Below are 14205 nucleotides of genomic sequence, written 5' to 3'. Positions count from 1 at the left end.
TTTTCCTGGCATGTTATCTCCACAGGGAAGTCAACAGAGCATTTAATTTAGTCTTTCAGTTCCCTAAACAGAAGTACCAGTATTAATGAGAGAAAAGGAAAGGAAAATACCTTAAGGACAGAACAATGCTCTCCCCCAAATCAAAACATTTACAGCTATTACAAATACAGGAACAGAACTTTAAGATTAAAACCCCGACCTTCTCCTTGCTGCAGTTGACTCTGAGATGATTTTTACAAGTTATCAATTCTTTCAATAGTTTAAATGCTTTGGGCTCATAATGCATACTTGAAAACCCACAAACAGTACAATGCAATGATCACTCAGCCTTCTTAAAACAAAAGTACCCTTCTTGATGGGAGCAAGGCATTCTTGAAGGGTTTTCAAAGTATGCATGTCTACTTCACTTGAAATCTTATCATCCTGCGACTGCAGCAGGCCCCCAGGAGAGATTAATGAGCCCACCATTTCCAGTGATTATTTCCTGTCTTAACAGAGACCCTTCAAAAACATTTACCTCAGCTCTTCATATCCAAAAGGAGCCGCTCCAGCCAAGCATCACTCAGGGCAGTTCGAAAGCTGACGCTGCCAGCCTGTTTCTGCTCCATGGATAAACAGGACTAGGCACTGTGAAAGGGCCAGTGACATCCTTCACACATAAACAAGAGGCTGCTGAAAAGCAGAGCAGCACACAATGGGGCTGATGTGCTACAGGGCAGGAAAGACAGCATGGAACTGGGGACTAACACTTCCCTCTTCCAAATGATGAAAGATAAGCTAGCAAATCAGGAGAAGCATTTTCAGCTCAGCTGGAGAAGGTTAGGTGGATCACTGGTTTTCTCCAAACCTTAATGTGTTTTGAGATTTTAGAGATTTTCAGACCTAAACTGCTCTGCTTTTGTCCTATTAAGCACTATCAAAACAATATTTTAAGTTATGAAGACTTCTCTTTTGAATATATTCTTGTCTGATTCCATAATCACCAAAATACCGAGACAGAATTAAGAGTGATTTTCCCCATTTCTGAGCATCAGGAAAGATGATGTTCCTTACATTCAGGTATCACTGCATAAACCAAATAAAACCAGAAAGGCACAAAAGGAAAGGCTTGCATGTATTCATATACCCTCCAGCAAGCTCCAATAAATAGAAAAGAAGTAGATTTCTGCTACTAAGAGACTGTTTCACCACAATGCAAGGAGGAAAAAAGCATCCTTTGAGTAATATTTTTTTAAAGAGTAGCAACTTTGCATTTTGGGTATTTCTTTAAAAAAATATTATTAAAAACAAACAAAAATCACTCCTTATCAGCAAGACAAGAAAGATGCTACTTTGGGATTTCCTGCCCACAAGCTGCATACACTTTACCAACAGCAACTGAGCAGAGCCTCCACCTTCAAAGGAGCAAAGTGTTTTACTAACTTCCTCCAAAATAATTCTCCTTATCTGGGGAAATTTTGACAGGACATGCACTGCCATGGAGGAATTTCAAATCCCAGAAGGGTCCTGTGCACTTCTCCCAAAGGCAACCCAAAGCAATTAGTACCAAAAGCTGAATTTCAAACTCTGCTTATCAATCCGCAGTTGTAGACAATTCAATTTGCACCAAACAACATTAAAATATAAATAGTTGAAATGAGCTCAAACTTACCAAGCAATCAAAGCTATGCTACCTGTGCAAATTGTCTTATTCTATGCATTTTAGCACATCTGCAGTAATTTCTGACAAAGCTTCCACACTGTCTTCTAAATCACTCCTATCTTGACTTGAGCTAAGCTAGAAGTACATCCCCAGAAGCATATCCTAATCCACCAAAACGATTTCTGCAAAGTGATTTCTCATACCTAATTTTCTTTCCTCTTCTTTTTTCCCCCCTATGGTGGCCTTGGTACTTGAGGAGGTTTATATCTATTAAATAGATCAAACTGAAGTACATATTCACATCATCTATTTTTAAGTCAGAATATGGGGCCTTCCAAATTGTCATGCCACAAAATGTCACACAACCTTTATTATCCTTAAGCACACTGGAGGATAAACAAAAATAATGCAAATTTGCTTAAAGCAGAAACTTAACTGTATTTTAGACATGCATGACCTCTTAGTAGTACCAGCAGAAGGCAGAGATTTCTCATTTTACCTACAAAGTTATATATGGCAAAAGCATGAATAAAACTGAAAACACAAGTTCTTGTTCCTTTATAGTTTCAGTAACTACAAATCCATGACACCTGGCAGCACATGCAACAGCACTGATCAGCCCTACCTGTCACTGAAGGAGCAACACACATACTCCCCATCACAAGGTTTTTTGCAAGATTTTTTCCAAGAGCCAGGTTAAGCACATACAGGGCCTCCTAAATGCCATGCTTAGTATTTAAGTAGTGAAGATCAATTTAATATTTTTGTGTAAGCAGTAACTGGAACCTTATATATAACTTACAAGTCTTTATAGACCTCCTCCAATCGTAGAAACCTTGAATTACAAGTTTTAAAAGCCTACATAGGCCTGGAAAAGCATTTGTTCAATTCTGTGAGAGCAGGATGACCTTTAAGAATAGCAGACACTGTCCTTCTACTGCCCAAGGTCCAAGGAAAGGACCTTGGGCAGCTCTCCTCTGGTCTGACAAAAGACTGAGAAAAAGAAGTGTTAAATCCCAACCACTTCCACAGACAGGTCTGGGAAAAGGGGCTTACAGGAGACCATGGACAAGTTAGGCTCTGATCATTAGCAGTGTGTCATACAACACAGCCTCCCACTCACAGCCACAGCTGAGAAAAATAAAAACTCCAGCAGCAGTAAGGCAAAGCTGAGCCTGGGAGTCAGGATGTACCATAGAGTAAAATAAAATCCACCACAGAGAGCCTCTGTCTGCAGGTCCTTGCAACCCCTTTGGTCACATCTATCTGACCAGTCAGCCTCTGCCCTCCCTCTTCCACTGCACAGCATCCCCAACTGAGAGATGCATTACCATCACTAGCAGACACAAAGGATCTCAGGAACAGAAAGAAAAACTTCCCCTACAAAGCTGATTTGCAAATCACAACTAAAAGCAAATAAATGTACCACAGACTCTGTAACCTTTACCCTCATGCACATGGATTCCCTGCACACTTACTGCTTGAGCATGACGTGCAGGCACAATGTCAGCTCTTTAAGCCTTGCCAGAAAACTGTGCAAAAATAATTGTGTGTGAATGTTTATTCCTGTGTGGAGGATGCAGGTCAGGGGGAGGAATCATAATAGAGTTTTGACATAATTAAGTTACATGGCATCTGTAATCTTCTGGAACCAGTACCCATTTTACTTCACTTTATATTATCATCTTGACAAAACCCACACATCACAACCCACATAACTAAGCTAGCCCACAGTCTTTTTTTTTTTAAAGTCCCTTTTTACAGCTGAACATTCAAGCCTCTGAGAACCACAGCACCTGAGAGGCCTGCCCAGAGCCAGGCCTGTTCCTGTGCCACTTGTCAGCTTTGCTTATAAAAGCAAATATCTAGACACACAGTGGGAAGGCTCAGCAGGAGAAATCTTCTGCTGCAAGGCAGCAGATTTCTCCACACAGAAATGGCTGCTTATTTGATCTGTCTCACAATCCCTGCTTGAAAACGAGCAGTTTTCTCAACAGGGATGCCCTGGGGTTGATTACACTGCAGTGTCTGAAAAACAGCCCCATCCAGTCACATCCAAGGGTGGTTTCCATTCATACTGTAAAGTCATGTGTAAGGTGGAGGGCATAGAAAATTAAAAGGCAAATCAAACAAATCCCTTTACAAAGAAATCTATTGAGAGACCTGCTCTGTGTTGCCCTAAGACAAGGTACGTGTATTTTTGGGGTTTGTTTTAAAAAGCAGCTAGTAAAAGAACCTTGCTAAAATTCTGCTAAGATCCTGTAATACAATTATCAGTATGAGAAGAAACAAAAATGTGTCTGTGTGTCTGTTAAAATTAGCACCAGTGTATTTAAGCAGCTTCCTATTCATGTTACAGCAAATATCAAGTTATTATAACAATTTACTTTTGTCGCTATTTCCCATTTGGTGTTTTCGATACCTTTTCTTTACAAAAATTTAAGATTCTTGCTTCTAGAAACTTGCATATCATCTGTCATTCATGCTATAATGCCTAATCCAGGTATTTGTCCTCTTACAAACTGCTTTAATAGATCAAAATGCAGTAAACATTTTCAGATAAGCATTTAGAGTCCTTCAAAATCTTCAGCAGATAAGATAGGTTTTGTAAAATAAATAAAAGCAAACCAACAAACAACTGAAATACTTAAAATTTAGCTTCAGTTTTAATTAGTTCAGTATTTAGAATGAATCCGAACCAAAAGGTAAGATGAGGAGAGTTGTTTATAATTAAAGGTGTAGAAGCATGTGACTCTTTGAACCATAGCACATGTGACTGTAGAGAGAGGTACCATCTGAAAATACCAACAGGAAGAAAAACCAAACAAATTAAACAAACAAAGAAAAACAACAACAAAACTACCCCAAAACCAAGCTGTCTCCTACACTCACTGCTTGAGTGATCATGACCATTTTGGAAGAAGATACAGAGGAAGACACTGTTGGAAAAGTGAACATGTACACACCAGATTCTGCCCTTTTGTGCCAGTGTAAAAGAGGGAAGTGCAGTGTCAGAATGCAAGGAAACAGCTTCTATTTACAGTGGCCTGCACTGCTCCAAAATAAACTATCTACCCCTCTAGAAACAATAATGCTGTGTTATGTTTCTTATTCAACTTGTGCAACAGCCAAAAGCAATTCTCCTGGCCACAGAAATTCTATCATCCACCCACAGCTGGCATCAGACTGCAAACTTCTCACATTACTTTGTGTCCCAACATTTTAGACCTTTGACTCTCTCAGGGAGCCAAATGCAAAACTTACTGCTTAACATGAATCAGATGCTTCTGTACATTTTTGTTTGCTCTCTTATGCTCACATACCAGCAGATTCAAGTGATAGAAATCTGATAAGGAATAAATCCTACAACATGCCATTGTTTAACTACAGAGAGTTTAATAAAATCATGTGTAGAAGTACATTAAAATACTCTCTGGTTTTATTAGTGTCCTAACAGCTAAATATTTTGCCAATAGGTGGCACCAGCACTAGTTAAAAAGTGTAAAGAACCCTGTCCTTACTGAGCAACAAGCCTTCCTCTCCCACCTTACTGGGCACCAACATTAAATGCATACTTTGGCATCACCAAATAAAATAGTAAAAAGGTCAGGTAACTGTAGCCCCTATGAGAAGTCAGTCTGAAATCTAGTCCTCAGGCTATTCATCCTTTAATAATAGACACCTAATCTATTTGGAAAAAAGTAAGTATTTTTGGTCAGTTTTAGAGACTTAATTATGTCTTCTTAACCAATAGTAAAAAGCCCACAGTCCTGCTCAGGAATACTGATTGCTAGTCATGTGGCTGTGCAATGCTTCTTTTGCTAAAAGAATAAATAGTGGTTAAGTGCTCACTACTGCAGAGTTTTGGCCACTCTGCTACACTAACTGCTCCTCAGGTTTTTGCTTATTCCTTCTTCCATTGAAAACACTGCCTCAGGGAGCTCCCATATTTCCAAATGATGGAGGCTGAGACCACTCTTGTGTGGAACCCCAGCTGAGTACTGCATCCAGTTCTGGGGACCTCAGCACATGAAAGACAGAGGAGGGCCATGAAGACCATCAGAGGGATGGAATACCTCTCCCAAGAAGAAAGGTTGACAGAGCTGGGATTGCTCAGCCCAGAGATGAGAAGGCTTTGGGGACACCCAACTGCAGCCCTTCAGTACTTAAAAGAGGTCTGTAAGAAAGATGGGGACAGACTTTTTGGCAGGGCCTGTTGCAACAGGACAAAGGGGCAATGGTTTTACACCAAAAGTGGGACAATTTGGATTACATAAAAGGAGTGTCTTTTACAATGAGGATGTCAAAACACTGGAACAGGCTGCCTAGAGAGGTGGTCCCACCCCTGGAAACATTCAAGGTGAGGTGGATGGGACTCTGAGCAGTCCAGTTGAAGATGTACCTGCTCATTGCACAGGGGCTGGAGTAGAGGATTTTTAAAGGCCCTTTCCAACCCAAACCACTCTATGATTCTACATCCACATACGTACTATCTACACTTGCTCTACTCTTACACTTTGAGAGCAGAATGCTGGCCAGCCAGAGCTCAGCTGCTCTAGTTCAACACCCAGGCACTAAAGAAGCAGTTACATTAGCAGGACCCAACTTTGCCACAGGAAGAAGGAAGTAGCTATCAGTAAGACTCTCTCTTGCCAGGTTGGGGTCAAAGCTAAGAGATGCCCTTGACACAAAAGGCAAGAGCTCATTTAGCAGCAAAGAAGGAACTGTCATATTCATCCAGCTGCCATGCTTACACATCACTGCAGGTGTGCACCACATGCTGGGGGAGAAGGTTAAAAAGAGAAAGACAGAATGAGATTGTGCAGATACACTTTGATTTTGCATAAAGCTTACATTTAGTTATTCACCATTAAATCCAGGGGTAGCATTACGATGTAGCATCCAGAAAAGGAAACATCAAAACATGATGCTAAGTAACATGGCAGTCTGTTCTACAAGATTTCAACAATCTTTATGTTAGCAGTGAGCTGTGCTGGGTTTTCTTGTTGGGTTTCATTTATTTTAAGAAGGATATCACAGTTTTTCCTTTTGTTTTTAAAATTCAGGAACATATTATATTAATTACCACATTAGGTAAAATGCCTCCACCTCCTTTAGGAAAAATATGGCACAAAACGGTCTTCAGAACTAATTTTACCCCTCTACAATTCTGATATTCCTCTTAAGAATTTATTGTGCATACAGAGAGCCTGAAAAATTTTGGTAGATGAAAACCTGAGTAGAATAACTGAAATTAAAAATCTACCCTAAATTTGTGTGAACTATAAAAAGACTGTATTGGCATACTTTTGTTGGGAACACTGTTTCATATGTGTCAAGCAAAAAAAAAAAAAATCACCTTTTCCAGACAATGTGCATGACCACTGGCTATTTAATAAACAAAAGGGTTAGCCCCAATAGCTAACAGAGCCAGCAGTGGTCATCAACCCTTAAATTATTTATAATGTTACCATAGGAATAAACAAAAAAATAAAAGTCCATATCATAATAATAAAAGTCAATGCACCACCTAGTGAAATTTGTTAGGCTGGTTTTTTTTTTAGTACAGGTAGAAATCAAGAGCCCATAAAATGCAGAATCAACTTTACCACATACCACCAACTCTATATTTTTGTATCTGTTCTGCAGCAACAGACAATTGTAGCTTCAAAAAAAAAATCTTCTATTCATGATTTAGAACAGTAGATATTTAAACAGATAAAGTCAAGTGAGATAGAGGAGAATTAATTAATAAATAATTCATTGTAGGAACATGAACTGTATCAAAATATTTCCCAAATCAATTATTGTCTCAAAAAGACCAATGGTAGCACAAATGGAAATACAGGCTTAGCAAGATTTGATTTTTCATAATGCTCTCAGAGTTAAATTCCCAATTCTCATTTTATTACTTTATGAAACAGACTTTCCATTCAATTATCTTTTATCTGAAAAATATTAATAACTTTCTATAATGTACACTTGAATAAAAACCAATGCCTACTTTTCCTTTTATCTTGGTTTAATACAAGCAGGATAGCCTACTGGAATACACATTTAGCTCTATTTTAGAGAGTAAACAAAAAGTATAATTGGTATTGACAACCTTATACTTTCCAAAACTTGAGCATGGACCTCAAACTCTTCAGATTGTCAAAAACTTCCCCACCCCACAGCATGTTCATTTTCTGTTTCTGCATTTTTCACTACACTTGAATATACTTTTTAAAGTTTTCCTTTCTGATATAAGGAACTAGAAAAGGATTTTTTTAACCTAGAGAGAGATTCAGATCACATAAGAACCTAAAATCTTTTGTATTTATTTACAAAGAAATTAATTTTACTATCTGATGCCTTTTTATTATGCATTGATACAAGTATACCTCCCTAAGCAATGATTTAGTCAGTAATTTTGCCATTAAGATCATCTCCTGATGATATACCTCAGTTTTTACATATTTTGAGAGCCATAAAAAGTAGTATATGTAATAAATACAAGTGTGACTATAATCTGCACTGCTTTTAAAAAGGCAGCCATTGCCAAATCATTGCAGAAAATGAAGATAACTCTTTATTGCAACTCAAAAACATAATACATTAAAAAGTCAAAATAATTGACTGACAAATTATGCTGTATCATTCCTTCTTCAGTGTTTTGAAAAGAGGACAGACTGAGATTTTGAGGAACAGATTGTATGAACAAGAAAGTGGAATATGATTCTCAGCATATGAATTTGTAATGTCAGAATTCCCAGTTGCAGCAAGTTCTGAAAATAAATGTATCATAATATGACCTTTCTCATGATCCATCAGCTTAGATGAAGACAGGGTAGGGGGGATAATCATACCATGTGAGCTTCTGGAAGATTCAGACAAATGAAACAGAACCAAAATACTAAAGGCATAGCATTCCTAAAATCTGTCTAAAAAACCCACACACACTGATTGCATATGTATGGCAGGAGTTCAAACAGCTTTTCAAAATGAAAACAACAGATGTTGGAATCTTACCTTTCTGTCTCTTCACTTGGGGAATATTGCTGATTGTGGTTGCCTGAACTATTTCCACTACAATTTGATACCTAATTTTAAAAACAGTAGGGAGTAGGGGTGAAGAGAGGGAGGAGAAGAAAAAAACATGGTATTAAATTTTTACAATGTGTTCTTCATACAGCACGCTTAAGAATTAATAAAAATCAAAATACTTCTAATTCCTCCTCACATAGAAACAGAATAATCTCACAGTATACCTGAAACCTAAGGAGCAGTGTGTACATGGAGCAGGGAAAACACATTATCTTGAAAATGAGACATTCAACTAGCAATAACACTGCACTCTTCTCTCAACTGATGGCATTGCACAGACAGGTAATATTCATAAGACTATATTAAGTCACAATATAAAGTCACACTCTAAACATTAAATATAAGTTTTCATAGGAAACCAGCATGGTAGTTCAGTTTAAAAGAAAAGAGCCATCTGTAAGGTTCTTCCAGCCAATCCACTCAAAATGGAGCATATATAAATCTATAGAAGAAACAAATTACACTAAAATATGTAAAACCTCAAAGTATTACACTCCAGGAATAAAACATGTTTATCACCTAAAACTACACTAAACAATAGCAGTCAGTTAATGCAGCTAGCAAACTGAATTTTAAGTGAAACTGATTTTGCAAAGAAATTATTTATATAAACTAACAAATACCATGCACTCAGCAAAGAAAATCACTGTCAGTTAAGTCTCATAAATGTCAAAGTCCAGGTCATAACACTCCAATTCCTTTCAATGCACTTACTTTGGTAGCAATTGATACTGGTAAGAAAGCAAGTATTCCAGTGAATTTGCTATCTAGCAGGTTATCTCTTAGATGAAAGCTGAAGCCTCCTGGAAAGGCTGCTATTTCTGTGATGACTTATTCTCCATTTAAGAAAGAACATGTGGTCCTTAAAACATATTTCTCTTTCTTCATGTCAACTTTTTTCACCTACATCATTCAATTCCCCCATTTCTCTTGCCTCCTAAAATTCTTTTAGGATTTTGATTGTCTCTGCCTCTTTGTATACACAGTTTTATACACACAGCATACACTCACAACTACATTTCCAGATTTTTTTCTGCAGCAGATTCTTCAGTTATCAAATTGAAACCTGATAATCTGTTTGAAAACCTGTAATTTTTGTAACATTACTTCCTTCTGCCATTACTGTATTTTGATTGTTTCCACCCACCAGCAGAGTTCTTGCCCAGTCCATCAGAGGAAGAACAGCCCCATAGTAAGGGTGGTGCTGTGGTGCATAGGAAGTCCCACAGTTAACTCCCCACTCAGACAAAGACTTCCCAAATTATTCAGAGCAACTAAGTTAGACTTTTGATGCATTGATTATGTGATCTGTAAATGCACTGCAATGACACTCATTCACCTCACTCGGGTGTTGCAGGCTAACTGTGAAATAATGAATTTATCAAACAAAATACAGACAACCAACTGCACATGAAAGGTAGTTCCCACTTATCTTGCCATTTTTTTCCTTCTAGATTCCCTCCCATTTGTTCACTTTCACAGTTTCACGTGTTTTTATTACCAATACTTGGCATCTCTTTTTTCGTGTTCTTTGTGTTACTTTAATATGGGAGATGCTTGGAGTTACATGCCCAAAGATGCTATTTAGTCTGTTCCTCCCAAGAATTGGGCTCCTGCTGCAACTATTCAGTGGGAGTGCTGTACAACACTGCACCAGAAACACCCCCTTGCTACACTGCCACGCTATGACCCTTTTCTCCCTGTTCCAAATATTCCAGCTAATAGATATTCTGTGGTGCTGGTGATTAAACATCTAAGGACATTTCAAATGTGATGTATTAATTTAACTTTGAAGAAGTGACTGTACTTGATAAACTGGACCCTTCATGGCTTCACATCCTTTTTACTTCCTTCTTCCCTATTCTCTGTTCTATTTATGCACTTCTCTCATTTCTTAGGTAAAAGATGATACAGAGCCAATAGTAATGGTCTTTCTTACAGTGAACTCTGTTGAGACTTTTTGCTGCTGTAACGATAAATATCAGAATAAATACAATGCTGAACCTGAGAGCAGAATTAAACCTATCCACCGGCTTATTTCCTTATTATTTGTTCTCAACTATGTTTTTAACCCAGCAGGTCTTTTATCTTTAGTCTTCTCCTGATAGAGAAGGTACATGTTCTACAGCTGATGTGAAAGAACTCAACTTTTCTTCCTTATTTGTAGCAGAATTCCAGTTAATCCATGCTAACTTCAGTCTGAGGGGAAATGAAGGGGAAATTTCACTGTTTCTCTTGAAAGGCAGGGACAACACTCTTTGTGAAAACTTGGTAATACAGGTATAAAAGTCTGCTCCCTTCATGACAAACATCAAAGAAATGAAACATTAGAAAAGCGAGTTTGAAGGACATTAGTGTATAACCATACAATGGTCCCTTCTGTGAAAGCTTTGCTGGTTTGTTTTTCTCACCCCATTCCCCCCAGCAAATTCAACGTTTCAGATGGTAAAGGTACGATAGGAAAACAAACAAACCCAAAATAGCTCCCCAGAAATCAGCAAATTCCTTTTTATGAAAATATCAGCCCCCCTGATTTCCCTACAAAAATTAAAGGAATATTTCCACAAAAACAATAGTTATGTCCCAAGAGATTAAGTGACTAAATGTTAGAGATTCACTATAGATACAAACAAACTATGAATCCTAAAGTTCTCCAAAATTAATATTAAGTAGTTACTGCACCATTCAAAGACATTCGAAAAGTAAAATCCATTAAAGCAATGCAGAAAATCAATACAATACTTCTTCTTAAGGCAGTGTTTCTAATCTAGGAGAGAAACAAGATTTAGAAAATCCTAACACCATTATTATCCTTTCAGGGAGAGCTATTTGCACAGCAGAGAGCTTTACACTTGCTTACAAGGAGACCCACATAGCCTCCCCCTCTATTTTCTGAATTCCTGGGTGAGAGCAACACACACCTTTCACCCACAGGTTTCCACTGAACCAGCCAGGGGTTTTCCCTGCCTTCCCCACCACGAATCTCTGGCTATACCCACAAGGAAGCCCAGCACAACTCTGTAAATGAAACCAGTCTGGAAGGATGCCTCAGCAGCTCTCCCTCCTGTGCTGTCACGTGCATACATCAAGGAGCACCCAGGAGCCCCTGCCTGCTAGGCTGTGCTCAGGCAGGAGTCTGAGGAAATGTTTATCAGTGTCCCACAGCCTCTTGAACTTGGCAAGGTATTTAATCTTTATTTTATTAAACAGATAATAATCAATCTGCAAAGATAAGCATGACGGGAATGTTTAATACAAAATAATGAGCTCCCAGCAACTGCAGTACCTTAAGATAAATTTCCCTCAAAGCTAAGCCTACCATGAAAATTGCTACTGCCTGTACATGTTCTTTACCAAGATGTTATGTGGCAACATTATAAGTAACAGGAGGGGGCTTAGACTTCATGAATGCCGTGCACTGGCTTAGAACAGACACTGAAAAATTATTTCCAAATAAAACCAAGAGCAGGAATTCTTGATGAGCATAATTACCCAGAATAGCATCGAACTGGAAAACTCTGTTTAAGTAAAACATGCCAGTAATTTATTTGTTGTAAGAGAACGGGAAGCATTTGCCCCACTCCCATCACTCCAGCAGACGCTCACTGTGCTTCTCAGGGATAAGTGCACAACAGCTTATTTGTTTCTTCCCATTTAACTCCTTCTCTGTAGATTTGCCCTGTGGTTCACTGTTGTGAATTACAGCTAAGTACCACCTGGTTTTGTTTTTCAATACATATAGGGACACTGTTTGGTTTGTTAATGCAAATCTGCAAGCTTTCACTGGTTAATCACGAAAGCTTTGCCAAATAGACCACACAAATTTGAGATGACTGCAGGTTGGCCCATCTCTCTCTGGGTGCTCCCAAAGTGTTGGAGGACAAAGAGAATGGGAATGCCTCCTCTCACAGGAAATGCTCTTTAACCACTATACCAGAGGAAGGAAGAACACTGCCTCCAAAATCAAATACTATTTCTCTTTAAAAGAAGATCCATTTTCTCAGACATTTTCTATTAAAATACTGATCAGGTTAGACTGACCAACATTTCATAGGGTGTAGAGGAACACATTTCAAAATGATGGCAGTTGGAATTCACAGACTTGAAAGGAAAAACCTAGGTGCAGCCAAAACTACATTATTTCAAAAAGCAGATCTGCTCTCTGGTATTAGAGAACGCAATTTAAAGTGACCTATCAGCTAAAAAGAGAACACACTGAGCATTAATGTGCTTGAACAACAACAACAACATAAGAGTTGGGCTGCTTTTGAAACAAACAGATCCATTAGTGTGATTATGCTAATAAATACATCAATTAGGTTTTAGGCAGAGTCTAATATAGACTAATTTCTGCTCTCAGGAAAGGCACGCTGTCCTAGAGAAAAGAGCAAATTTTGCAGCAGATGAACAATAAGTAGCCAAGCAACAGAATCATTTCACCATCACCTAAATGTATTTTCCTATCCCAGAAATGCAAGTGGTTTCAGAATCAAAGAGAAGAGCAGAGAAAGGATGACGTTATTTGCACAGCCCGCACACTCCATCCCAATAAGCCAGCTCTTGGCCTGATCAGGCCAAGCCTAACAGAAGTTCAGGGTCACAAGAGAAGGCACAGAATGCACCAAATGCAATCAATATGCATGTTTTGAATTTCAGATGTTTCTGCAGCCATTTGAGAAGAGAAAAAGCTGGCCTGCAGCAGCAACAGAGGGGAGCTGGGAAGAGGAAAACCTGCCAGTTCTGGCTGGTGGTGAGAGCTTAGGACAAACACTCCAGACATGGTTTCAGGAGTCCTCCAAAGCTTTGCTCTGCTCAACAAAACCAACTCAAGGACATCTAGGGAGGTTTTATAACAGCATAACCTTCTCACTTCCCCACTTCCCAGTCAGCTGTTCCTTATCCTTTCACATAAATCAGAAATCAGAGGAGAAACAGCTGCAAAGAAAAGACAAGCATAAACAACCAGTTCTTGGGCAAGTAGGCTTGAGGTACAGGCAATATCTCATATTAAGAGGAAAGATATAAGGAGAAAGATGAGACAGGGAGTGAAATTAGTATGAAAGTGAGCAGGTGCCATTTGCATTAGAAAACAGGTAAACAAACACCAAACAAAGTCGTGATATGTAGGAGCTCAGTGATGTTTTTAACGAGCTCTGTAGAGTTCATTAACACAGTTAAGAAGAATGCAATTGGGGAACACCTCTCTGCAATAGTCCAGGAAAACCTCTCATCCAGTGGTGTAATGTCCTAGAATTCAAACCCCTTCTTTCCACACCACAGCTGAATGCTCAGTGTCCCTAAGATCACTATAGTTCACAGTCACCAGACCACCACAGCCAGTCATAATTCATTAAGATAATGAGGAGAAAACCATCCACACACCATAATGGAAATTCAACATATTTCATCTAACTCCACAGAGGCAAGTTGCAAAGAAGAGTTTAGTATGCCTTTCATACATTTCAAGCATTTATCCC

General features: G+C 38.6%; 1 protein-coding gene across 1 annotated transcript in view; it reads right to left on the bottom strand.

Moving 5' to 3' along the window:
• Positions 1–14205, bottom strand: part of SNX25 (sorting nexin 25) — an 83231-nt gene that overhangs the window by 35404 nt on the left and 33622 nt on the right. Inside the window, exon 6 of the mRNA XM_066548332.1 lies at positions 8654–8724. Within this exon, the coding sequence (XP_066404429.1) occupies positions 8654–8724 (71 nt within the window). The remainder of the gene's footprint in view (positions 1–8653; positions 8725–14205) is intronic.

Source organism: Molothrus aeneus, chromosome 4 (genome assembly GCF_037042795.1).
Source record: "Molothrus aeneus isolate 106 chromosome 4, BPBGC_Maene_1.0, whole genome shotgun sequence".
Lineage (NCBI taxonomy): Eukaryota > Metazoa > Chordata > Aves > Passeriformes > Icteridae > Molothrus > Molothrus aeneus.
The sequence above is the reverse complement of the archived record's forward strand: the minus strand, read 5'-3'. Positions and strand labels throughout refer to the sequence as shown.